We start from the raw sequence: 23,605 nt of genomic DNA on the forward strand, positions 1-23,605 counted from the left end.
ACTTGTTTATTTTTTTAAAAAAGAAGAGGAAGTTCTTCACTATTATATTAATGTCATTATGATCAATCTATATCTTACGTTACATGCAAAATTTTCTTACATATTTGAATGTTGGAAATATTTATTTAGAGTTAGGTGTATGGTAGAAGTTTTATTTGATTTCAAAACTGAAATAAAAACTACATTTAAAATATGTAAAATTATTAACTCTTTGTGCTAGTGGTTGTCTAACCTAATTAGATTGGTTGGTGCATTGTCTATTTGGTCCGACCGATATAGGAGACCGGTCTTTTCATTTCATTAGTTTCCTCCTGAGTCCTGAGAGATATCACATACTAATTGTCAAATTTAATAAAGTAGTGAGACTGTTTTTTTTTCTCCCATAAAGAAAAGAAGAAGATAGTACTAATAAGTAATAACTAATAAATAGAGGTGAGACGAAAAAAGAGAATAGGACCCCAGAATAAATGATGAACCATAATTATGAAGCCACGTATGTAACAGTCCACGTCTGTTCGTACACCCGCCGCGGATAATGAATGATCGCTTAAAAGCTCTGGTCTGGACGCTCTTTACTTTCCCCCTTTATCAACCACTTTTCTGGTAACATGTTTACATTTTGGAGTTGCTTACTTTGCCACTCGTTTTTCTTTTTTTTTGGTCACAACTTTGCCACTCGCTTCTTTATGTTTCTTAAAATGTTTTTTTCTTAAGTACCAATTGTTATTATACCTATATTTAGGCATGCCATAGTCAAAGATATAGTTAATTCATGATATTAAATAAGGTTTATTAGTGGTTTAGGTTTAACGCTTAGTTCGATTATTGATTTAGATCTTTTGTTACTAGAACACTAATCTTAAACAATCAATTAAAACACACAAACCAGAAAGCCTTATGAATGAAGATTCATGAATGGTACATGTTATTCATAGGTCCAATTTGATAAATTAGAAAGATTAAGGTAGTTTTGGAGAATAAAAGTAGGTAGGGGAGCAAAACTGCAAATTCATAAAAGTATATCATCGTTGAAAATTCAACTTTTCCAAAAGAAACTCTCAATAAATCCTCTAAAAAAAATTAACGGAACATTCCGTTTCTTTTTAATCACTCTCATCGTTTCAGAGACCATCGAAGCTCGATTTCATTGTTTCTCTCAGAACGATATCTATTTGAGCAGATAAAAATCATAACTTTTGACTTTGTTATTCAGTTTCTTAGTGTTCTTCGTCTGCTTTTTGGTCAAAGCTTGGAAAAACGAGTGTGAAATCACGATGGACGGCGACGGTTTAGGCAGACTAATCGGCTCGGAGATTCATGGATTCCATACCTTACAAGGTAAGACCTAGCTCTAGATTTCTGGATTTATTTTTTTTTTTTTAATTATTATTATTGTTTTTGATTCGCTGGTTCGTTTGTTTCTTTCAGTGTCTTGTTTGTTGTTTGCTGAAGCTGTAGTAGTTGAGCGTTTTTTTAAATATATAAAAACTCGGGTTTGGAGTTTATTACACTTTGTATTGTGACGTGGCCGTTTTTGTTCCTTTGCTGTGCCATTGAAGCTGAATTTGCAGTTACTGTGAAATTGAGGTTTATATGTGGATTTAGTATATGATTCAGAAGGTTTAGTGTGGGAAGCTAACGACTTTTGGTATCTGTCGAGTTTGAATTTGGTAAAATTCGAGGTTTTTTTTGAAGCAAGTGTGAAATTATGTGTTACGTCTGAATAAGTTTACTGATGTTGTAATTTTTAAGAACAAAGCTAGAAACATATTTGTATATGATGATTGATGGATATATTAAATTTGTACTAAACTCTGCTTTGAGTGTGTATATGTTCATCTTTGTCTGATGTTTCTTGATATATTTTCTGGTTGTGTGTTTTGCAGATCTTGATGTACAGACAATGTTGGAGGAAGCAAAAAGCAGGTGGCTACGGCCAAACGAGATCCATGCAATCCTCTATAACCCGAAATACTTCACTATCAATGTCAAGCCAGTGAACTTACCCAATAGTAATCATTATGTTCTACACCTAACAATAGCCACTCGGTGTTTTATGATGTTTCTTCAAGTTTCCATGTAATCTTATGTTTCCGTTATTTTGAAGGTGGCAGAATTATATTATTCGACCGTAAGATGTTGAGGAACTTCAGAAAGGATGGTCATAACTGGAAAAAGAAAAAGGATGGAAGGACAGTCAAAGAGGCTCATGAACACCTGAAAGTGAGTTCTTTTTGTAGGTTTTATCTTTAAAGGTTACATCATGAGTTTTGTTTTTTTTGGTCAGCTAATTTATGTCCTCTGAATGATGTAAGGTTGGTAACGAGGAAAGGATTCATGTATACTATGCGCATGGTGAAGATAACACTACCTTTGTTCGAAGATGTTATTGGTTACTGGATAAGTATGTAGTAAGCAAAGATCACTGACTTGTCTACTTTATGTTCTTTGAAAACTTGACTAGAGGCCTCTTTCTTCTATGTTTCTTCTGAGGGTTATGTAAGTAAACCATCTCTTCTTTTATGTCAGGGCTCGAGAGAACATCGTCCTTGTACATTACCGTGATACACAGGAGGTTTGTTTTCCTTTCTACATGTTCTCAATTCTTACTTGTGTTTCTGATGTTAGAAAGTTATGAATGGATCAGGGTGATTGATTTCTTTGCTTTCCATGTTTGGATGCTCTCTTTCTCTATAGAGTAGTAATGGTCTCCGATTGATAGGCTTTATGGTGGGTTAAACTGATATTTTCAGGCAGCTACAACATCGGGGGACTCAATCTCTAGTCCAATCTCCGTCTCGGAACAAACATTCCCTAATCGCGTGGCAGCTGAAGATATTGATACAGTTGTTAGAAATCATGATATTAGCCTTCATGATATCAATACGCTTGATTGGGATGAGCTGCTAGTACCAACCGATCTTAATAACCAATCTGCACCAACCGTAGGTTAGGAATTGACAATATCAGTTGGTGTAGTTAAAGAAACTATGGGATGATGTTGAAAATAAATCTTTCTTTTTATCTGTGATCAGATAATCTTTCATATTTCACAGAACCGCTCCAAAATGCTGCAAATGGCACTGCAGAGCATGGGAATGCGACAGTGGCTGATGGATCTCTTGATGCTTTGCTTAACGATGGTCCACAAAGTCGAGAGAGTTTTGGAAGGTGGATGAATTCATTTATCAGCGAATCTAATGGCTCACTGGAGGATCCTTCCTTTGAACCCATGGTTATGCCTAGGCAGGATCCATTAGCTCCTCAAGCTGTATTTCATTCTCACTCTAACATACCTGAGCAAGTGTTTAACATAACCGATGTTTCACCTGCTTGGGCCTATTCTTCCGAGAAAACTAAGGTATGTGCTATCATATGAATAAAATAATTGGTTTGGATTACAAAATGGAAAAGCATAACTTTCTCATATACTGATTTTGCAGATTCTGGTAACTGGGTTCTTGCATGACAGTTATCAACATCTCGAAAGATCAAACCTTTATTGCGTTTGCGGTGACTTTTGTGTCCCTGCGGAATATCTCCAGGCTGGAGTCTACCGTTGCATCATACCTCCACACTCGCCTGGTATGGTAAACCTCTATCTTAGTGCAGATGGACACAAACCAATCAGCCAATGTTTCAGATTCGAACACCGTGCAGTCCCAGTTCTTGATAAGACCGTCCCTGAAGACAATCAAGATTCCAAATGGGAAGAGTTTGAGTTCCAAGTTCGACTTTCTCATCTTCTGTTTACGTCTTCCAACAAACTCAACGTTCTCTCCAGCAAAATCTCACCTCATAACCTGCGAGATGCTAAAAAACTCGCTAGCAAAACAAATCATCTCTTAAACAGTTGGGCTTATCTAGTCAAGTCCATCCAGGGGAATAAGGTATCGTTTGATCAAGCGAAAGATCATCTCTTCGAGCTTTCTCTGAAGAACAGGCTTAAGGAATGGCTTATGGAGAAAGTGCTTGAAGGTCGCAACACATTGGATTATGATTCTAAAGGCCTCGGCGTGATCCACCTCTGTGCCAGTCTTGGATACACTTGGTCAGTCCAGCTGTTCTCATTGTCAGGCTTATCGTTGAATTTCCGTGATAAACAAGGGTGGACTGCTCTTCATTGGGCAGCATACTACGGAAGGGAGAAAATGGTGGCTGCTCTTCTCTCTGCTGGGGCAAGACCGAACCTGGTGACAGACTCGACGAAGGATAATCTTGGTGGATGCATGGCAGCTGATTTGGCACAGCAAAACGGATATGACGGTTTAGCTGCTTATCTTGCTGAGAAATGTTTGGTTGCTCAGTTTAGAGACATGAAAATTGCTGGAAACATCACTGGCGATCTGGAGGCTTGCAAGGCAGAGATGTTGAACCAAGGCACTCTACCGGAAGATGAGCAGAGTCTCAAGGATGCTCTTGCAGCATACAGAACAGCTGCAGAAGCAGCGGCTCGGATTCAAGGTGCGTTTAGGGAAAAAGCGCTAAAGGCAGCACGGTCAAGCGTGATTCAGTTTGCTAACAAAGAAGAAGAGGCCAAGAGCATAATCGCGGCGATGAAGATTCAGAATGCGTTCCGGAAATATGATACACGTAGGAAGATAGAAGCCGCTTACCGGATTCAATGCAGGTTCCAAACTTGGAAAATACGAAGAGAGTATCTGAACATGCGGCGCCAAGCAATTAGGATCCAGGTATGAAGTGAACCACACAAGATTCAGCAGCCAAGATTATAAGTTTGCTCTGAACTTGGCTATTCATAATCATCACTTTTGTCTAAATTCCACAAACTATAGGAGACTGAAAGTTCACACCTTTATCATATCGTCTGTCTGAATTTTGCAACACATGAGTGTATTTCCTCCTATTTTGCAGGCTGCTTTCAGGGGATTACAAGCAAGGAGGCAGTACAAGAAGATATTGTGGTCGGTAGGAGTATTGGAGAAGGCAGTTTTGAGGTGGAGACAAAAGAGAAAAGGGTTTAGAGGACTCCAGGTTGCAGCAGAGGAGGATTCTCCTGGTGAGGCACAGGAAGATTTCTACAAGACAAGCCAGAGACAAGCAGAGGAGAGGCTCGAGAGATCTGTAGTGCGAGTACAAGCCATGTTCAGGTCTAAGAAGGCTCAACAGGATTACAGAAGGATGAAACTCACTCATGAAGAAGCTCAGGTGAATCATCTGACATTTTTGAATCTCAGTTTTGGAAAAAAAAACTCTAACCGGAGATAAGTTCATACTTGAATTAACGAGTCTTGTTATGGTGTGACACAGTTGGAGTACGGTTGCCTGGAAGATATTTGATACATCAAAATGGCTATGGAGAGGTGAGTCAAAGAGAGTTTGGTGTTGATTGTTAAACATGGATGGTAATTGATCTGTAAATTATGTGAATGGGAAAGGCTACTCTCGATCTTTCTGCAACTGGTTTAGAATAAAGTATACATAACGAGACCTAATCTCTGTTGTATGAAAAAGAGAGACAGAATTAACAAATAGGTATTGTAGTTATTTGTCTATTTCTGTAACTGGGTTCCTATGTGACTTTGGTGTAATCTAGACTTGTATATTTGTAGAATAAAATTGCAAGTAACCAGAGAAATATCTTATGAACATTTGTACATTAAACTAGGTTCATCTTGTTTGTTTGTTTGACAAAAAAAAAAACTAGGTTCATCTGTCACTTCACGTCTGAATCTGATTGATAATAATGGACAGACAAGTGATTTTACTAGTAAAAAGAGAAGAATCATCCAAAATCGTTCACATCAAACAAACATACAATAACCAAAACCACAATCTCCACTAATTGAAACCATGGAACAATTAAACAAATATAAGTGAAAGCAGAGACAAGACTCCAACAGAAATATTCTCAAAGAAAGAAGAAGGCCTTGTAGATATATCTTTCAAGTCTTTACTTACGGAAGGTTGTTTCTCATCATCTCCTCCTCTTCTTCTTCCTTTTCGATCTTCCTGGTTCGTGTTTAGCTTTATCTTTGCATCTCCCTAAAGTACAATCACAAATTTTCTTTCTTCAAGATGTTTCTCCCCACCCCAATAAGTTTTTGGTTTCTTATTATACAACCACTTTTTCACTTACTGTCCTTGTCGTAGCATGACTTTCAACCTGAAAAATTGAACTTATAGTGTAAGATTCTTTTGCTTTTTAGTAGAGGACTTAAATCTATTGATTGCAGTTAAGAATAAAGGGGCTCTCTGATCAATGGCATGAGGAGACTGTTTTGCTTTACCTTGGCTGCTTTGAACAGTTCGTCGAGGACCTCAGAGAGTGTTGGATGTGCATGAACTGCCAATTTTATGTCCTGCAGAGATACCATTAAAACATGCAGGGGATCAAGAAACAGATACAAATAATGCGTTTAGTAGTTTCAGCAGGAACTATGTATATGACTTGATTTCGCTGTAGGATATTATCAATATCAAAGGCTACGAGCTAGATTCAATAGTAATCACTAATCAATGAAATCCTACCTGAATACGCGTTCCTAGAGCAATCGCATTAGAAGCTTCATGGATAAGGTCAGCTGCATGCAGTCCAAATATATGAACTCCTAAGATTTCACCATTGTCAGGTCGGTATATCATCTGCATAATGAAAAGCAATGAGATCTCTATGTTCTTTCATGAGACATAAATAAATCAACAACTTTTGCTTCTCCCACCTTAGCTATTCCTTCTCCTTCATTTTCAGCTAGGGCCTTTGTGTTAGCCTTGAAACTTGTCTTGACAACACTAACTTTAAATCCTTCCTTCTCGCCTTTTTCTTTTGCTTGAGGCTAGCAATAATGTCAAAACATAAGGAGTTACAGTAAGCATATTTTGCTCATAGCATTCTTCTTTTTGACCCTCTTCTGTACACAAGTACTAGGATATAAAACTACCTCTGTTAATCCCACCATGCTGATTTCAGGATGAGTAAAGCAAGCAGCTGGGATGCTAAGATGATTAAGCACATGATCTCTGCCGCTGACTTGCTCGACCACTAGCCACAGAGTAAGAGCTCAGAGTTTAATACAAGGCTCAAGAAGAAAAAAGGGAAAATATTATTGCATTGTTAGTAGCCTCCTACTGATAAGCCATTTACCAGAAATTCCTTGGGCACTGGCTGCATGTGCAAGCATCAATTTACCATTGGCATCACCAATGCAGTACAAGTTCGGAACCTATCACAAGTAGAAATGAATTTAGCATATAGAAAGAATTGCTGACAAGGAAAAGGTATGTATATGCAAATAAAACCGACCAGAGTCCCCTTTCCATCGATCACACGCATTCGCTCATCAACTGGTATGAAACCTCTCTGCGTCACAACATTGACCTGCATTGAGATGACAGCTTCAAGGTTAATTTTCTGACAACTAAACATTCTCTGGTAACCAAAATGACAATACTAAAAGGTGGGATTTAGTGTCATTTCATACATTTTCCAAGCCAAGTCCATTGGTGAATGGAGCTCTCCCAGTAGCAATAAGAGCAGCATCTACCTGGAGAAGGAAAACAAAATTACACTTTCAGCGCAGAAAATCACATGGTACAATGAAAAGAAACCAAAAGACATGACTATTTATATTCTATCTTGAGACGAAAGGCCACAATAAATTCAGAAAATGAGAAGCTTTACTAATCCACCTATGCATAATGTGTATACTTACATTTCTGTGGGAAGAGTAACAATGTGGTTAATACTGCAGCGAAAAGCAAAAAAGTGAAAAACAAGACTTCTAAGGACCCACTACCAACGGCACAAATCTTCCCAATTCAGGCATGAGACATCAGATCATGTTAAGGACCCAGTAACTGTTAAATATTCTCTTTGTGAGACATCAGATCATGTTATCTTTTAAATTCCATTTGGTTACCTCCAAAGTATCCTTAGGTTCCTTGGTTTTGGCATCAATAAGCTCAATCAGAACTGGTTTCCCATCCCTTGCCGGAGTAATCTGAATAAGAATAGATTTAAGTTTAACAGATGAATACATGGACACACTGTATAGAGAAAGAGAAGCAGTATTTGCAATGCATGATATAACAGGCTCACTTTGCTTGCAAAGACTCCAGTATGATAGTCAATCTTTCTTGGATTTATCAAAACCCTCTGAGCTAGCTTACTGATCTCAGGATCAAATCCAGGCATTAGCTGATCCAGTGCTTCTATAAAAGTTACCTGCACAAAAGGTTTCCGTTTTCGATCAGTAACTACAATTTAAATCGAAAAACCAACAGATTGGTACCTTAAAATCTTATTTTCTACTATTTACACAAAAACAAGCTCAATACAGGAAGAGACCAAACAAAGAACTAGAAAATTGGAGAACATTGCTAATTGCAGTTATTACAATCTCAAGTACAAGGACACAACATCACAAAGTCGTACTAAAGTAATATCATTAGTACAGAAACATCATGTTACCTCACTTCCAAGAGCTGTGTAAACATCACTGAACTCAAGACCAATATAACCACTTCCTACAATTGCAATCCACTCAGGGACAGACTCTAATTTCAAAGCATGGTCACTGGTGATCACAGTCTTTCCTGCAGCGCCAAAATGTAAACATTCAAGGAATAATCAAGTCTGCATGCTCCCTTAACAACTCTACGTCCAAAACAAGAAACGTACCATCAACTTCAATTCCTTTAGGGACAAACGGCACAGATCCAGTGGCAATGATTATATCTTTTGCAGTAATAATATTGTCCTTCCCATATTTAACCTTTTGTGGACCCTGCAGAAATACAAAATATTGATATGAGTTAGGATCATCGTTTAAGAAAAGTTTGTATCATGTTCCTGTCTACAGTTAGTAAACGTGAAAGAATAGAACGTACTACTGAGTACTGACCAGAACACTGCCAAATCCAGTCAATATGTCAACACCAATTGCCTTCATTGAATTGGTCAGATTGTTTCGTATTTTGGTAGCCAGATTATTAGCATGATCTGCCACACCCTGACGATCATATCCAGCAGCTGAAACCTGTTTCCCAAAGGAAAACCAAAAACCATAAGATAGTGAAAGGTAATGAGTAATTCCTGAACTAGCTCGATCTTCTACAACCATTTCACACCAAAGACAAAGCTTGCAACTTTAAACAGAGAACATGAGTTGATATTTACCTGGAGACCAAAGGACTTCATGTGATGTTCGTTCTGAAGTTCCCGCATTCGACCACTAACAGCAAGAAGAGCTTTAGAAGGCACACATCCTCTGTTAACACAAGTCCCTCCAACAACATCTCCTTCAATAATGGCTGTTTTAAGTCCCTAACACAAACAAAATCACCAATGTTTCCATAATAAGCAGAGCAAATCTTTTACTTTCATCAAATCAGGTTATATAAGAAACTTCAAACCTTTTCAACGGCGTGCAAAGCAGCTCCGTGGCCACCAACTCCAGCTCCGATGATGATCAAATCGTAATCGAAAGATTTCGGTGGAGCGCCATTACCATTACTTGAAGCAGAAGCGGAGACTTGGAATGACTTCCTACTTAGAAATTGGATTCGGTTACTGCGAATAGCCAACTGATTCGACGTTGAGAAACCAAACGCTTCCCGCCGGAGTCCGCAGAACCGGAGACTTCTGGGCGTAGAGAAAACAGAACCAGATGATCCGAGCACGTGGTTTGGTCTTGTAAACGACGTCTGGGAGAACGAAAGCGCCATAGCTGATTGCATTCTAAGAGACACAGACAGAGAGAGAGAAAACGAGGAAGACGCAGCTGACAAATCTACCGGCGGAGACAGAGTGAGTGTAAATAGCCAACAAACGGAGGCGGAGTTTTCAAAGCCCGCTTTGTTTGTTTGTTTTGTTTTGTTTAACCACTTTTTTTTGTACACGAGGCATTTACGACTTTTCTTTCATTTTTTCTAACCTGGTTTAAGTCTTAAAAAGCCCATTGGGTCAATAGACCTCGTAGCCCATTTTTGGCTGTGAATATATATTTAAATTAATTTTTGGATTTTGTAACAAACTTAAAAACAAATCGCTTAAAAAACTAGTTTCTCTAGATTTTAGGAACTTTTTGGATAGTGAAGTTGATTTTCAAAATTAAAATGCTTTATGAAATACCTCGTAGCCACTTCACGCTCATAAGATCGTGTAATTTGTTTCATTAGGGTTATGTTATTACTTGCTCGACAGTTCTAGTAGTGAATTAAAAGTAGCCAGCAAGATGTTGATTTCGATGAAGAATGTGGAACTCGCATGGGAACTCATTAACCACTACTGCCAAGAAGGCTCGCTGCAGCGTCGTCCAATCAACGAATTCTTTGACTTTACAAAATATAGCCGTGGTAATTTATATAATCCATCACCTGAAAAACAAGCAAGGTAATTAATTATATCTATGCATAAATATTCATGAAACAAATTGCTTGCTTTTTTCCTTAATGGTTTTTAATTTTATTTTTCATGTTGTCCTGGTGCAGCCGTGGGCCGAGGTTGACGCATATTGGAAATTACCTTCTTTAGTTAAGGACATGTATGTATGATAAGGAAGGGACAATCTTACATGGACTTTTCCCTGAGATTTGACGTGCATGGTTGTTACACGATCGTTCTATGCTTCTATGGCGTTTTGAAGAAAGGTAAATTATATAAAACAGTTCACAACTTCAAGTACGTTTTCGTAATTTTTTGCTTTGTATTCACCAACCAGTAATGGACGAATTCTGGAGCACAAAAGCGAGGACGACCACCCTATTTTAGTTGTTGGTCTAGTGAAACGTAGATCAGATTTTGTTGAAGCCAGCGCCGCGCAATATCTTTTGGTGCTAGCAACTCATCTTGAGACTTGAGTTACTTTTTTTTGGAGTGTATTTCTGCTCTAAAAATGGTGTAGATCCTCTTGCTCAAGTAGCCAAAGAAGCATGATAAAGTCATTTGGTAAATGGTAACATGTTTATGATCATTATGCTTAAATTCTCTGTGTTTCAAGAAAATGCAATTGTGTTAACTTGATTTTTTCTATATTAACTTCGGTATATACCGAATAAAAGGCTCCAAAAAATCGATTTTAAAGATCAAATGTTTTATTTTATTTTATTAATTTATTTGTTAGATAAATAAAGGTAGCTACACAGAGCAGTAATGTTAAAAAAAATTCAAATATTTTGAGAATCCCAAGGAGGACAAAGATCAAACATTCCAGTCTTTTTGTTCAGTTTGCAAGGTCCTTCTTCACGTATCTTCCATTCGCATCTTTTGCATCCAAACATTGCAGATTCTTGGTCTCTTTCTTGTATGTATATACGGAAATAACGAAACACTAGTCTCCAAGCAAAAGTGCAAATGAATTTAGTATCTCCAGAAACACTGGGTGTAAATTCAAATGATCACGATCCACCAGCTAGCATACGTCGGAGTCCAAAATCAACGTCTTTTGATGCACAATGGTATGCCATTGGCCAATAACCTGAAAGAGCGTTATGTATCACCACTGTTGTATTTGGGTTCTCAACACTTGGTGGTGAAGCCATGGGGTTTTGAGCGAGGGACATTGTTACACTTGCACACATAACGATAATGAGAGCTACAAGTTCTGCTAGAGCACCCATGTTGTTTTTGTTTTTTGTTTTCCTTGCAATATGAAAGTATATTGAATATGGACTCTTTCCACTTAGTACTTTATTGTATTTATAATACCAAACTTTATTGATTATGTTTCCCTAACAAGCTTCTTTGTTTTGTTGACTCAGTTACATAGGTTATATGTTTTGAATAATATGAGTCAAAGTAAAACTTAATTAGGTATAAAAGGAAATCTCATCTTGGTAAAAAGACAGCTATATCTTATTATATAAAGTATGGATTTCAAAGTTGCTAACTCATATAATTGTTACACATGTCAAGTCAAACGATCAGATGTTTACATGTGTCATTCAAAATTTAACTTTTTTATTCTCTAAAAAAAATTGAAAATTTTAAAAAGTAAACAAATTTACATATACTAATTTATACGTCTATATATTTATAAACAATTAACATTTATTCAACAAAAGGAAAATTAACAAATTTGTCTTTAACTCATCTAATCATAAGTGAAAAATATAACATTTTGAGAAAAATAGCTTAGCTTATAGGATTTAACTTTTCAATTATTTTCATTTATTAATTTTAACTCATTTAATATTAATTTGCATGATGTAAAATTAACTTACGAGATTACGGCATATACAAAAAATATATTTTCAACAATGTTTGGTTTCTAAATATTTTTGTGGATTGTTTTTTTTAATTAATTATTAGCCCTATGCGTTTGGGTATTCGGGTCGGGTATTTCGGGTTCGGGTTTTCGGGTTTAGAAGTTTAGGACCCGTTCGGGTAATTTAAGATTTTGGGTCGGGTTCGGTTTGGGTTCGGGTTTGGGTTCGAGTTTATTTATATATTGAAATATGAAATTTTGTGTGCAAATTTATTAAATTACTTGAAAATTTCAAAAATTCCCAAAACAACACGAGTAGTTTTGCTTGAATATATCTAAAAATACACAAAAATCACTAAAATATCCAAAAAAATCCTAATATTTTTTATATATAAGTATAAATATAACTAATATATACTTATATTTGAGATATGTTTGGATACCTATTCGGGTTCGGGTTCAAATTTTTCGGGTTTTGAAGTTTAGACCCGTTCGAGTATTTGAAAATTTCGGGTACACCCGCCTAAATAGGCGGGCCTAGTAATATATGTAGTCAATAATCTATTTATAACTTAGGTATATAAGGAAAGCTATATATTTCTCACCATTAAAGTCACATATTAATTTTGGTAAATATAAAGCTATATATAGTCAATAAAAATTATATATTGAAGGAAATCTCATCACGATTATATAATTGGTCTTGAGTCAGTTAAATAACCGTACCTCTTAACTAACAGTATTTTCATCTAAACATGAAATACTAATTTTTATTTTTATTAGAAAAATAGAAGTAGACATACATGCTAATTATTTTTAAAGCGATTGAGAATTCCAAGGAAGACAAACATCAAACATATTACTGTTCTTGTTCAATTTGCAAGGTCCATCTTTGCGTATCTTCCATTCGCATCTTCTACATCCAAACTCGGCGAATTCTCTGTCTCTACTCTGTTTGTAGATATCGAACCAATGCAACTCCTTATCCCATATAAAACCGCAAAAAAACAAAGTTCCTCCAAAAACACTCGGTCTAAATTCAAATGACCAAGTTCCATTTACCGCCATATTCCGGTCTCCAAGATCATCATTTTTTGATTTACAATGGTATCTCAATGGCAGATGACCCCCAAGATCATTGTATATCACCACTGTTGTTCTTGGGTTGTCGAAACCGGATGTTGGAGTTGGAGGGATGCTATCCTTTTGGCCTCGAGATATTGTTACACTAACACACATAGTCACTAAGAAAGCCACAAGTTCTACTAGAGATCCCATTTTTTTTTTTTTGTTGCAATATGAAATTATTGTATATGGATGAATGACTCTTTCACTCGATATATACTGTGTTACCAGTTTATTACATTTCCGTAACATGTTTTTTGTTCTTCATATGTGGTCAAATAAAAACTTAAATGTCATGGTTGATGTATATGTAGTCAACTATGGTGTTAAGCCCAATAAGCTTTATAAAAGCCCAATAACATTTTCAAAAGCCCGAGAAAACCCGTGAAACTACGTCCGATCCGAAGATCGATCACGCGACTCTGTTATTTAGAACGACGATCGCATTATTTTTCTCCTAATAAACAAAACGAGCCCGCCAGATTTCTCTGAGACAGTGATTCAGTTTTGGTTTTGGAACCTAATTCTCTCTCAAGAGATTCAGCTAAGATGAGTACTATGAAATTTTGCCGCGAATGGTAAGAGCTCTCTTATGCTAATTCTGTTCCTAGTTTCTGGAATTGCACCTCTCTGCTCGTCTAGGTTTTTTCAAAGTTTCGAAATTTGCATGAATTTTTTAGTTTTTGTTGTTTACTTTTGATGTATTTCTTCCGTGGTTGAACCATCTATGGTTGATAAGGTGACAATTCGCTAAAAGTGAGTACCTTTTTTCGAATTTTGTTTTTGGGTCCTTTCTTAATTGCATTGTTGTTTCTGTTTGATTTTGGTTCAGTAATAACATTCTGTATCCTAAGGAGGACAAAGAACAGAAGATCCTCCTCTATGCTTGCCGTAATTGTGATCACCAGGTATAGCTTTTGGTCATTTTGTACCTTTTTTTTGTGTGGAAAAAGGGTTTTTAGTGTTCAATGTAGTGCACAAAATTGCGAGTGGGACTTAGTTTCATTGCAATTAAGAGACTTTAATGAAACTGTTTCCTGCTTTTATCTCTCTTTTAATGCTCCTAGTTTCCTTAGTTTTACCAACCTCTCTATTTACTAACTCCTTCAATTAAGGCTTAGCAAGTTCTTATGGTTTATCTTTCTAGTGTTGTGTTTATGAGATCTATATGAATACTTGAAGGGCCTCTTTTAGCTTATTGATTTACACAAACTGAGTAGTTATTTGCAATTTTTTAAGCTGCATTATCAATCTTGTTGTTACAAATTGACAGATTAGATTAGATCATGTAAATGGGTTTGTTGTCCTCATCTCAGAATTTATACTTTTTGTGGCACTGACTTGCAGGAGGTAGCTGATAACAGCTGTGTGTACAGAAACGAGGTTCATCACTCTGTAAGTGAGCGAACTCAGATCTTAACAGACGTGGCTTCTGACCCTACTCTTCCCCGAACCAAGGCTGTGCGTTGCTCTAAGTGTCAGCATAGGGAGGCCGTTTTCTTCCAGGTATAACTCTCTTAAGCTCCATTATTTATTTAACTACTTGGTTATGCTGTATCTTCACTGTTTGCTTCCCCAAAACATTATGCTCAAATTCTGTACACCGCTTGAGGATTTAATGTAGCTATCATTGAATGTGCAGGCTACGGCTAGAGGTGAAGAAGGAATGACACTGTTCTTTGTCTGTTGCAACCCGAATTGTGGTCATCGCTGGAGAGAATAAAGAGCTTTTCGGTTTCAATTGGTGAGTTCTTAAGAGTTTTAGGAGTTGATGTAGTTACCAGTAAGTGTAATATGTGGAATGACGGGAACAACCTTCTGCCCCAGTCAGAGACAAATCCGTATTCATGTAATCTGTTATGAAACCATAATCTCAACTTGTGTTTCACCAAACATAAAGATTGGAACTTGTTTCTCTTTGGCATTTAGAGGAAATGAGAAATTCAAACCCAAACATTAGCTACTGTCCTCCACGGCTCATCTCCCAGAAGGCAACCTCTAGTTCAAGAACTCGTACAAGTACATCTTCAGCTTCACCGAGCACCTCACCGGAGGCATTCTCCAGACAACGTTCGGCAATGTTCTTGACAGACGAACAATACTGTTTAAACCCGTCATTCCCCCAACGATGACAAGCACCGGTAAGCTCCACCGGAGTTTTGTTCCCGTCTTCTAAACAATGAGCAAAGCTCTCTTGATACACTGCTTCAATTGCCCAGAAAGCTGTCATAATCACCGGATACTTCACCTCACTGCTCATCAGATCTTCCAAAAACCTGAATTAACCAGAAACTCCGGTTTATTTGCTGGTTCCTAATTTCATTTTCGAGTGTGAGAAATCTATTCAATCAGCATATATGAAATCAATAACCTGCCATATTCTTGATTAGCTCTTTGAGGCACAACGGTCGAGAAATCAACATCCCATTTCGATCCTTCTCTTTTAAACCATTCTATTTCATCATTCAACGATGCTATACCACCAAGCACCACTTCCATATCGGAACTCTCGCCGGAATCTTTGCAAGCTCTGATCAACACACTCGCTACAAACGGCACAAACCTCCTCACGAACAGATAATCTTGCCCCTACAAGGAAACAACGTCGTTTAAAAGTCATCGAGTGAGATTTCATATTTTGCCTTGTTTTCATCAGTAATTACTAATTACAGTACCAGCCAAGTTCTGAAGGACGAGAGATCAACGGATCCGTCACGGATCGAGACGACAAAAGCATGACGTGTAGCCGCCGTATAGATCGAACGGTGCTTATCAATCCATGTGTCGATCACCCCTCTCTTCTCCATTGAAATTGCTTCTTCTTCCTTTCTCTCAAGACTCAAGACTCAAGACTCTTCTTCTTCACCGATTCACTGTCAACGCTTTGATTTTCTGTTGTCTGTGACGTGCACGTTTCATTGGGCTTTAAATTAATGGGCCAAGGCCTATTAAAGTCTCGCCACGATAGCTTAATGATTCTCCCAAATCGACGGCTGTAAAGAGGCGCTTAAATTTCTCAGATTACGTGACAGTTTCTGAACCGTTGAGATGTTTGGATGACTAAAGTTTATTAATTACGTGGCACTTACTCAGAAGCTCTCTCACGTCACGTATCCGTCGTTAAAGAGTGTGACGTGGAAAATGTTTTGGAATTAATTTTGTGTGTTTGTATTATATCACCGTACTAATTAGCTCATCTCCCGAAGCCATGTGGTAATTCTAATTTTGTGTATTTATTATTTTCTGTTAAGACGAATCGGACAGAGAGAACTCCGGCGGCGGATTGCACTTCCGGCAAGATCTCGTGGGGATAAATAAGATGGCGGATGAGAGGTATAATCGGAAGAATCCGGCGGTGAAGAGGATTTTGCAGGAGGTTAAGGAGATGCAAGCTAATCCGTCTGATGATTTTATGTCTCTTCCTCTTGAGGTAACATCTCCGATTCTAGCTTTTTAGATCGGGAATTTTGATTCGAATCTATATTTGAAATTTCCTTTTTTGAGAAAATCCCCTTGTCTTATGTTGTTGTGTTATGTTGTGTTGTGTTGTAATTGTGTATCTGTTCTGAGTGATGGTGTTTGATTTTAGGCGATCATGATTAGGGAGGATCGATATATCTTCTTGTATACACTGAATTTACTAAGTCTCTCTACTTTCAACACTCGTGCAACAGATAAAGTTTGGATTTTTGTGTTTTTATTGGAATAACTGAGTCAAGTGGGGAAGATTACGAACGATTCCTTGATCCACTCAGCTGTCATACTAGTTCTTCGTTTCTAATTTTTTTAACTGTGAAGACTTTTTCCAACATGTCATGGTCCAAATAGATTGCGCGCGATGTTATAGCTGTTTTTTACAAGTTCTTGTGTGATACCAAATAGTTTACATGATTACTCTTATCTATCTTTTAACTTCAGGAGAATATCTTTGAGTGGCAATTCGCCATCCGAGGTCCTGGTGATACTGAATTCGAGGGCGGGATTTATCATGGGAGAATTCAGTTGCCTGCAGATTATCCATTCAAACCTCCTTCATTCATGTTATTGACCGTAAGGATCTTACTCTTATTTCATATATAAAAACACACAGATGTTGCAAGTTCCATAAGAGAGTATGTATCTAAAGAATCTCTGTACTTTTGTTTCAGCCTAACGGGCGCTTTGAAACTAACACCAAGATTTGCTTGAGCATTTCAAACTACCACCCTGAGCATTGGCAACCTTCATGGAGTGGTAAAGTCATGGATCTCAAGAGACCTTATCTCTTGACTTTTATGTTGTTTCCTAAAAGATTACTCAGACACTTGTAATTTACATGAGGTTGAACTATATCAGCTCTTTTGTATTATGATTGAGCTTTGTTTCTTTTCAGTTCGGACTGCTTTGGTGGCTCTCATTGCATTTATGCCCACAAGTCCCAATGGAGCACTGGGCTCAGTAGATTATCCAAAGGATGAGAGACGTACACTAGCCATTAAATCACGTGAGACACCACCTAAGTATGGCTCTCCTGAACGGCAAAAAATTATTGATGAGGTATAGTTCCCCACTAGAATACCCTTGGGTGTTGAACCACTATGCATAATATCCTGATGAAAATATATGAATTTAGCTAGATGCTTGCTGAACCTGTAGAGTATGTGCCATACCATTGCATTGCATCATTATAAACCATAGGACTAGCTGGTGGTCAAAACGGGATCGCAATATATTATATATTAGGCTTGCATATCTCTAGCGGTTATGATTTAATGTTTGCTCTAAGAGTATCTGCTTTGTTTTAACTGCAATCACAGCTGTTATTATTCTCTCCATACAGTAAAATTTGCTGCTCAAGTCCTAACACACCATTTTACTGATTATTGTCGTTTTTAAAAAGTAGTCAGTTGCACAAATATAAAAAAAAAGACAATAGTAGTGTTAACAATCTCCTTTTGGTCTAAACTCTCGTCCCTTTCTTCATGATTTTTGTTATGACTTTAGTTTCATACCTCTGATTCATCTTCAATTTTGGAAAAAACTTTTAGTAACCATGACCTTTTAACAAGCGCAGATTCATCAGTACATCCTTAGCAAAGCAACCGTGGTTCCAAAACCTCTTCCTCTGGAATGTAGCCAAGCACCTTCCATCGTATCAGAAGCTCACTCCCAAGTTGAGCCACAGGAAGCGATAACTGTAGTAGAAGAGCGGTCCATCGCTACAACAGACACCATAGTTGATGATCAAATCATAGAAGAGACAGCTGAAGCAGTCAATACAGCAGCTAGTGTGGTTCCCGCTGCAGCACCTTTACCAGCGGTTGAAGTTGTGGTCAAAGCTTCTGTAAGTGGTGAGCAAAGGATGGCCAGAAGAGCGGCTCAGAAGCCAGTCGATGACAGACTCTTCACGTGGGCGGCGGTTGGGCTCACAATCGCTATCATGGTTCTTCTTCTGAAGAAGTTCATAAAATCAAATGGTTACAGTACTGGGTTTATGGATGATCAGTCTTGAACTCTGATGAAAGTCAATGCTGCGTTTAAGAAATGGGGTTGTGTTGTTTAATATTTTATAAATATAATTAAAGTGCATAATGGCGTAAATAATTTCTGTGTGACATTGTCTTGCAACTTAGTTGATAGATTGGATTATAGCTTGTGACCAAGTTAACAATATGTATTTTGGAATTGAACACTGACGACCGTTTTATCAATACATTGATGCTTTGTTAATAGAATTGTTGATTACCTCCACTATGTTCATAACTATTTCCCGTTTTGAGTACATGATGTCTAAAATGTATCCAAATTTTTAAATCAATAGATTTCATGGTCAAGTTTAACAATTTGATCATATATGTATGTATATGAACACACATGTAGTGAGTCGTGTGGTTTATATATTTGTGTGTATTTTCATTATAAATTACAGAAACATATTAGTTTTGGGGTATCTTCTGCACACATTAGTTTGGTGTGATCTCATCTTGTACCTTATTTTTTTACTTTTCAGTTTAGAAAAGGTTATCAACTTTGACCTTTGACTGCCATATAACGTTAAAAAGAGAAAAAGTTACCGAAGGTTCAAATTAATAAATGAAGTTGATCGTAATGAAAATAATATTTTTTTAAAAAAGAAGGGATGGTGGCAAAAGAAGCTAAGTTAAAAGTCTATCAGTCCTTATTGCTCAGGGATCCTCAGGTACTAAAACTAGCAAACACTGCTTTTGCGTGTCTTTGAAGTCAGATTTTTAACAGCAATTGTTTCATCTGCCTATTACTATAAAATAAAAAAACACTTTGATTTATGGGAACGTGACTGCTTTTTCCACTATTATAACCTTGACTCGTTTTTAATGAAAAGAAGCATACATATTTGGATACTCACTTTTGCCCATTTATAACACCAGAGAGAGAGATATAGGGATAGGGCGAGAGAGAGTTATACTAAAGAAACTTGAAGGAGAGGAGGTTCTGAGTGAGATAGAAGAAGGAAGAGAGAGAGAGATGGGTAAGAGTAGTAACATAGTTTTTGATCGGATTAAAGAAGAACGGCAGATGTTGAGCTTTTTCAAGATTTTTCAGAGGGCAGATCTATCCTCTGACTGCATGGTAACGTTGTTCTTGATATCTTTGTTTGAAAAGTGGGAATCTTTTTCTTCTTTTTGTTGAATGGGTTTCAAGTCTACGGCTTATTCATCTTTTGGTTCTCTTTGTTTTAAAGATTGCAACTGTTTTTCCTCTGAATCTTTTACGTTCTCTGTCTTTGAAACGTTGAATCTGTTGTTTCCCTGGTGTTTTAAGGGTCTCAGCTTCTCGAGGGTTGAATCTTTAGGTTCTGTGTGTTTTAAAAGTTAGATCTTGTAAAAAAAATAAAAAAAGTTAGATCTTGTTAGCTTTTGGCTGTCTTTGTTTAATGAAAGGTTGAATCTGTTAAATCTCTGAATATTTACGTTCTCTGACTTTGAAACGTTGAATCTGTTGTTTCTCTGCTCTCAAGACTCTTAACAGTTTAATCTTTGAGTTCTCTGTGTTTTAAAAGTTAAATCTTATAATCTTTGTTTAAATGGTAGAGTCTTTTGGTTGTCTTTGTTTAATAAAAGGTTAATCTCTGACTCTTTACGTTCTATATGTTTGAAACGTTGAATCTGTTCTTTCTCTGGGTTTTTATGGGTCTCAACGGTTGAATGTTAGGTTCTCTGTATTTGAAAAGTTAGATCTTTCAGCTTTGGCTAGAAGGTAGAATCTTTTGGTTGTCTTTGTTTAATAAAAGTTTAAATTCTGAATCTTCACGTTCTCTGTCTTTGAAACGTTGAATCTGTTGTTTCTCTGGTGTTTTTAACACTCTTCATTGTTTGTTCCAACCAGAGAGCGCTTCCTTACAGCTTCATAAGCAAAGTCTCTGAGAAAGACTTCTCTTACAAGATGGTTATAAGAGCGCAATGGGGAAAGACATGGGATGTAGAAGTCTCCAAGAACCCGACATACTACTACATTGAGACGCGTGGATGGGATCTGTTTGTGAGTGACAATGCTTTAGGACAAAACGAGTTCATTACCTTCACTCACAGAGGAAATATGGTCTTTCATGTCAACATCTACGAGCAGAATGGCTTAGAGATGCGTAAACCTCGAAAATTCCAGACGATGGGTCCTTCTAGTAAGCTTTTGTGCTTTTAATGCTTTCTTTAAAACAGAGAATATGAAGTTGAAGAAGACTAATTATTTTACTCTTGATGATTGATGAAAACAGGTGGGATCAAGAAAGAAGAAGGAGAGAACAGCCTCATAGATGTGAAGAAGGAAGAGGAAAGTGATGAATCTCCGGGACGAGCTGAGTTCCTAGTTAGAAAGAAGAAGACTGAGGATTCCAAATCATCAAAGAAGAAGATGACGAGAAACAAAGTGAAGAAGAAGAGCAAGAGCAAGAGCAAGCAAGTGCTGGATGGTGTTCCAGAGTTCAAAATCACCATAAGGAAATCATACCTCAAGTTCCTGGTAAGATTCAAACCATAAGACAGAACCAAAACAAGAACACATCTCTGTATATTGGTGATAATGATTTTCTGGTTTTTATGTATCAGGCAATACCAAAACATTTTGTGGATGATCATATCCCGAATAAGTCTAAGATTTTCACGATTCGTCACCCGAATGGTGGTTCATGGAAGGTGCTTTGCTTGGTGAGGGAGATTCGGACAATCTTCTCAGGTGGATACTCGAAATTGGCAAGAGAGTTCCCTTTGATGGTTGGTGACAAATGCACCTTTAAGCTTATCAAACCCTTCGAGTTTGTCCTTCTTACCTCCAAGAAGAACAGAGAGAAGATGGATCAGTGCATGATCGATTGAGGAATGAATGTTAAGTGTCTTGCTTTCTTTCTCTATGGAGACATTTTATGTATGTTTTGCGTGCTTATTAATTTCGCTGAAACTCTTTAGCTTGTATTTCCTGTAGAACTACTTATGTCCTGAACTTCGTTGTAAGATTGTTATGCTAACAAAACTATCTATGTTGTTGTTACTTGTCAAGTTTAATTCCTCTTCTCTTCAACCATAAAAACAAATGGACAAATCATAAGTTAAAAACACATTGATATGAGTGGAGTTTGGTCCAAAAATCAAAAGAGTCTGTATTTATTAGAAGGTGGAGTGTTGTTTATCCATACAGATGAACAAAACACCAGTCACACAACAGTTAACAATAGAAATTCCGACCACAAAAACACAAATTATAGAATACACGGTGGTGTTATTTAGAGTTCTCCGAGCAAACTCAGATGTGAGCCTTGACAACGGTCACAGGGCATGCAACGTTGTTGACAACATGGTTGCTTACACTTCCCATAATCATCCTCTTAAGACCACCAAGGCCTCTGTTACCCATCACAAGGCTTGAGAGAGGAATCTGTTCAGCTGCTGCACAAATCTTCTCACGAGGATCTCCCCAATATATCTTCATCACTACTGTAATCTGCACATGTTTCACAACAGTTGAATTTTGGTTAAATACAGAACCAAACAATTGTGGTAAAGAAAGTCACATTCATATGGATTGACAATGTTCACTTATTAGTCACAACTAACAAGGCAACATAAAGCTTTCAATGAACTTCTGAATAAAACTATGATAGATGTAATGTAACATATTCAATGTCAGTACCGTTACAGGTTATTCAATAGAGTATAGTCCCACCAATCCTCAGATTAATTTGTCTAGAACACCAGAGATAGACCATTATTTTGTACAAGTTATCGGTACTCTTCAGTGATGCATATTCATAAACTATCCGCAACTGGAAGATCACCATCTTTGGGAATCATAATCTTAATACTCTGATTCAGGTATTGTTATGTGAACATTAGTAAACTAAAACTGTTGTAAGCATAAAAGTGTTTCCAGTTGCAGAGAGGTTTTATGGATTATTCTTTCATTAAAAGGGAAAGAAGAAGTAGCTTACCGTTTTCTTCCTAGCGGCAGTATTGACAATGTCAAGGGTTTCAGCATCTGGCTTCAATGCATACTTTTTCATCACAGCAGCGTCAGAGAATTCACTCATAGGAATAAAAGCTGAAAAGTTACAAACACAAAACCAGAGTCAAACAACAACGAGATCATTAGTAGGAATTCAAACCATAAACTTGGGAAAGAATTAAGATGATCATGAGCAAAACACGATCAACTACTACTTCAAATAGATTCTTTCCAAATTTAAACAAGCAAATCATACAGAACCAATTATAGATCAAACGATGCATAAGTAAGTCAGGTTCCTTCAACAAAGGTATGCAAGATCAGACAAAACCGGAAAATCATAAGTTAAATCATCAGCGATCACACCCAATTTCTATATCACGTTTCCAGGAAAACAATATAAAGGTGAAAAGGAATTTGAGAGAGAGAGAGAGAGAGAGATTAAGAAGGTACGTGATCCAACGGTCTCCCAGAGCTGCATCTCGCCTTCCTCGTAATTCATATCGTGAGCAATAGTGATTAGGATCAGATGATCTCCGTCGCGAACCACGTTATCGATCGCCCAGCTCAGAGCCTTCTTACTGCAGTCCGAGAAATCCACCGCCACTCCGATCCTTCGTCCACCACTCTCCGCCATAACTCTCTCTGTAGGTATACTTTTTTCTCTGAAAGCTGATTCTCTCACTCAAAGACAAATGGGTTCTGATGTGGAAGAAGGGACTATGTATTACTAAGGAGATTGAAATGGATCAACGATTAATAATTATTAGTTATTCGCTGTAATGCTGTCTAACGATACAGAAACATCATGGCCGTTGAATGGAGTCCACGACCGATCGCAGCCTTACGATTAAAATAGCTCA

The 23,605-nt window shown here is 37.3% G+C and overlaps 9 protein-coding genes across 13 annotated transcripts; 4 read left to right on the forward strand and 5 right to left on the reverse strand.

Moving 5' to 3' along the window:
* Positions 1-733: 733 nt before the first annotated feature.
* Positions 734-5,626, forward strand: AT3G16940 (calmodulin-binding transcription activator). Of its 3 annotated transcripts, none has more exons than NM_112570.4 (10): positions 734-1,338; positions 1,887-2,012; positions 2,108-2,223; positions 2,316-2,404; positions 2,530-2,575; positions 2,754-2,949; positions 3,036-3,361; positions 3,444-4,694; positions 4,876-5,169; positions 5,272-5,625. In NM_112570.4, the coding sequence occupies exons 1-10, from the start codon at positions 1,275-1,277 to the stop codon at positions 5,299-5,301; spliced, it is 2,538 nt and encodes an 845-aa protein (NP_188319.2). In that variant the 5' UTR covers positions 734-1,274; the 3' UTR covers positions 5,302-5,625. The 3 variants fall into 3 exon arrangements, with proteins under 3 accessions (NP_188319.2, NP_001327322.1, NP_001327323.1); NM_001338269.1 differs by lacking the exon at positions 734-1,338 and adding an exon at positions 1,397-1,670; NM_001338268.1 differs by having other exon boundaries at positions 1,048-1,338; positions 3,444-5,169; positions 5,272-5,626.
* Positions 5,614-9,852, reverse strand: LPD1 (lipoamide dehydrogenase 1). Of its 2 annotated transcripts, NM_001084696.1 has the most exons (16): positions 9,376-9,841; positions 9,140-9,286; positions 8,865-8,999; positions 8,642-8,747; positions 8,432-8,556; positions 8,060-8,185; positions 7,881-7,961; positions 7,443-7,505; positions 7,265-7,339; positions 7,106-7,184; positions 6,903-7,003; positions 6,684-6,797; positions 6,493-6,606; positions 6,252-6,323; positions 6,101-6,127; positions 5,701-6,006 (listed from the first exon to the last, which is right to left on the reverse strand). In NM_001084696.1, exons 1-16 carry the CDS (start codon positions 9,697-9,699, stop codon positions 5,824-5,826), a joined length of 1,872 nt encoding a protein of 623 aa, NP_001078165.1. In that variant the 5' UTR covers positions 9,700-9,841; the 3' UTR covers positions 5,701-5,823. The 2 variants fall into 2 exon arrangements, with proteins under 2 accessions (NP_566562.1, NP_001078165.1); NM_112571.3 differs by having other exon boundaries at positions 5,614-6,127; positions 9,376-9,852.
* Positions 9,853-11,127: 1,275 nt separating this feature from the next.
* AT3G16960 (plant self-incompatibility protein S1 family protein) lies at positions 11,128-11,580 on the reverse strand (the record flags this gene model as incomplete). The annotated part of the gene is made up of 2 exons (NM_112572.1): positions 11,128-11,261; positions 11,370-11,580. The coding sequence occupies 2 exons, from the start codon at positions 11,578-11,580 to the stop codon at positions 11,128-11,130; spliced, it is 345 nt and encodes a 114-aa protein (NP_188321.1).
* A 1,403-nt stretch (positions 11,581-12,983) lies between these two features.
* AT3G16970 (Plant self-incompatibility protein S1 family) lies at positions 12,984-13,406 on the reverse strand (the record flags this gene model as incomplete). The annotated part of the gene is made up of 1 exon (NM_112573.1): positions 12,984-13,406. One exon carries the CDS (start codon positions 13,404-13,406, stop codon positions 12,984-12,986), a length of 423 nt encoding a protein of 140 aa, NP_188322.1.
* Positions 13,407-13,707: 301 nt separating this feature from the next.
* On the forward strand, positions 13,708-15,143 carry NRPB9A (RNA polymerases M/15 Kd subunit). The gene is made up of 4 exons (NM_112574.3): positions 13,708-13,870; positions 14,125-14,200; positions 14,640-14,798; positions 14,935-15,143. The coding sequence occupies exons 1-4, from the start codon at positions 13,842-13,844 to the stop codon at positions 15,013-15,015; spliced, it is 345 nt and encodes a 114-aa protein (NP_188323.1). The 5' UTR covers positions 13,708-13,841; the 3' UTR covers positions 15,016-15,143.
* On the reverse strand, positions 14,439-16,209 carry AT3G16990 (heme oxygenase-like, multi-helical). Its single transcript, NM_112575.4, has 3 exons — positions 15,968-16,209; positions 15,664-15,881; positions 14,439-15,568 (listed from the first exon to the last, which is right to left on the reverse strand). The coding sequence occupies exons 1-3, from the start codon at positions 16,097-16,099 to the stop codon at positions 15,253-15,255; spliced, it is 666 nt and encodes a 221-aa protein (NP_188324.1). The 5' UTR covers positions 16,100-16,209; the 3' UTR covers positions 14,439-15,252.
* Positions 16,210-16,245: 36 nt separating this feature from the next.
* UBC32 (ubiquitin-conjugating enzyme 32) lies at positions 16,246-19,063 on the forward strand. The gene is made up of 5 exons (NM_112576.3): positions 16,246-16,722; positions 17,211-17,342; positions 17,441-17,525; positions 17,665-17,828; positions 18,346-19,063. Exons 1-5 carry the CDS (start codon positions 16,612-16,614, stop codon positions 18,781-18,783), a joined length of 930 nt encoding a protein of 309 aa, NP_566563.1. The 5' UTR covers positions 16,246-16,611; the 3' UTR covers positions 18,784-19,063.
* Positions 19,064-19,587: 524 nt separating this feature from the next.
* On the forward strand, positions 19,588-21,784 carry REM22 (AP2/B3-like transcriptional factor family protein). The gene is made up of 4 exons (NM_112577.3): positions 19,588-19,880; positions 20,637-20,928; positions 21,022-21,266; positions 21,353-21,784. The coding sequence occupies exons 1-4, from the start codon at positions 19,776-19,778 to the stop codon at positions 21,617-21,619; spliced, it is 909 nt and encodes a 302-aa protein (NP_188326.1). The 5' UTR covers positions 19,588-19,775; the 3' UTR covers positions 21,620-21,784.
* Positions 21,785-21,808: 24 nt separating this feature from the next.
* AT3G17020 (Adenine nucleotide alpha hydrolases-like superfamily protein) lies at positions 21,809-23,598 on the reverse strand. 2 transcript variants are annotated; one of them, NM_001338270.1, is made up of 3 exons: positions 23,196-23,526; positions 22,729-22,838; positions 21,809-22,603 (listed from the first exon to the last, which is right to left on the reverse strand). In NM_001338270.1, the coding sequence occupies exons 1-3, from the start codon at positions 23,377-23,379 to the stop codon at positions 22,547-22,549; spliced, it is 351 nt and encodes a 116-aa protein (NP_001326579.1). In that variant the 5' UTR covers positions 23,380-23,526; the 3' UTR covers positions 21,809-22,546. The 2 variants fall into 2 exon arrangements, with proteins under 2 accessions (NP_001326579.1, NP_566564.1); NM_112578.5 differs by having other exon boundaries at positions 21,852-22,241; positions 23,196-23,598.
* Positions 23,599-23,605: the final 7 nt, after the last annotated feature.

Source organism: Arabidopsis thaliana, chromosome 3, assembly GCF_000001735.4.
Source record: "Arabidopsis thaliana chromosome 3, partial sequence".
NCBI classification, from domain to species: domain Eukaryota; kingdom Viridiplantae; phylum Streptophyta; class Magnoliopsida; order Brassicales; family Brassicaceae; genus Arabidopsis; species Arabidopsis thaliana.

Excerpts from the sequence above, each read along its gene's own strand:
- AT3G16940 (NM_112570.4), top strand. The coding sequence starts at position 1,275 with ATGGACGGCGACGGTTTAGGCAGACTAATCGGCTCGGAGATTCATGGA. Across the intron at positions 2,224-2,315 it reads AGGCTCATGAACACCTGAAA|GTTGGTAACGAGGAAAGGAT; the intron begins GTGAGTTCTTTT and ends GAATGATGTAAG. Across the intron at positions 3,362-3,443 it reads ATTCTTCCGAGAAAACTAAG|ATTCTGGTAACTGGGTTCTT; the intron begins GTATGTGCTATC and ends CTGATTTTGCAG.
- LPD1 (NM_001084696.1), bottom strand. The coding sequence starts at position 9,699 with ATGCAATCAGCTATGGCGCTTTCGTTCTCCCAGACGTCGTTTACAAGA. Across the intron at positions 9,287-9,375 it reads CTTTGCACGCCGTTGAAAAG|GGACTTAAAACAGCCATTAT; the intron begins GTTTGAAGTTTC and ends TGTTTGTGTTAG. Across the intron at positions 6,324-6,492 it reads CTCTAGGAACGCGTATTCAG|GACATAAAATTGGCAGTTCA; the intron begins GTAGGATTTCAT and ends GTATCTCTGCAG.
- NRPB9A (NM_112574.3), top strand. The coding sequence starts at position 13,842 with ATGAGTACTATGAAATTTTGCCGCGAATG. Across the intron at positions 13,871-14,124 it reads ATGAAATTTTGCCGCGAATG|TAATAACATTCTGTATCCTA; the intron begins GTAAGAGCTCTC and ends ATTTTGGTTCAG. Across the intron at positions 14,201-14,639 it reads GCCGTAATTGTGATCACCAG|GAGGTAGCTGATAACAGCTG; the intron begins GTATAGCTTTTG and ends ACTGACTTGCAG.
- AT3G16990 (NM_112575.4), bottom strand. The coding sequence starts at position 16,099 with ATGGAGAAGAGAGGGGTGATCGACACATGGATTGATAAGCACCGTTCG. Across the intron at positions 15,882-15,967 it reads CGTCCTTCAGAACTTGGCTG|GGGCAAGATTATCTGTTCGT; the intron begins GTACTGTAATTA and ends GTTTCCTTGTAG. Across the intron at positions 15,569-15,663 it reads GCTAATCAAGAATATGGCAG|GTTTTTGGAAGATCTGATGA; the intron begins GTTATTGATTTC and ends TGGTTAATTCAG.
- UBC32 (NM_112576.3), top strand. The coding sequence starts at position 16,612 with ATGGCGGATGAGAGGTATAATCGGAAGAATCCGGCGGTGAAGAGGATT. Across the intron at positions 17,343-17,440 it reads CTTCATTCATGTTATTGACC|CCTAACGGGCGCTTTGAAAC; the intron begins GTAAGGATCTTA and ends CTTTTGTTTCAG. Across the intron at positions 17,526-17,664 it reads TTGGCAACCTTCATGGAGTG|TTCGGACTGCTTTGGTGGCT; the intron begins GTAAAGTCATGG and ends GTTTCTTTTCAG.
- REM22 (NM_112577.3), top strand. The coding sequence starts at position 19,776 with ATGGGTAAGAGTAGTAACATAGTTTTTGATCGGATTAAAGAAGAACGG. Across the intron at positions 19,881-20,636 it reads ATCTATCCTCTGACTGCATG|AGAGCGCTTCCTTACAGCTT; the intron begins GTAACGTTGTTC and ends TGTTCCAACCAG. Across the intron at positions 21,267-21,352 it reads AATCATACCTCAAGTTCCTG|GCAATACCAAAACATTTTGT; the intron begins GTAAGATTCAAA and ends TTTATGTATCAG.
- AT3G17020 (NM_112578.5), bottom strand. The coding sequence starts at position 23,379 with ATGGCGGAGAGTGGTGGACGAAGGATCGGAGTGGCGGTGGATTTCTCG. Across the intron at positions 22,839-23,195 it reads CTGGGAGACCGTTGGATCAC|CTTTTATTCCTATGAGTGAA; the intron begins GTACCTTCTTAA and ends GTAACTTTTCAG. Across the intron at positions 22,242-22,728 it reads CTGCCGCTAGGAAGAAAACG|ATTACAGTAGTGATGAAGAT; the intron begins GTAAGCTACTTC and ends AAACATGTGCAG.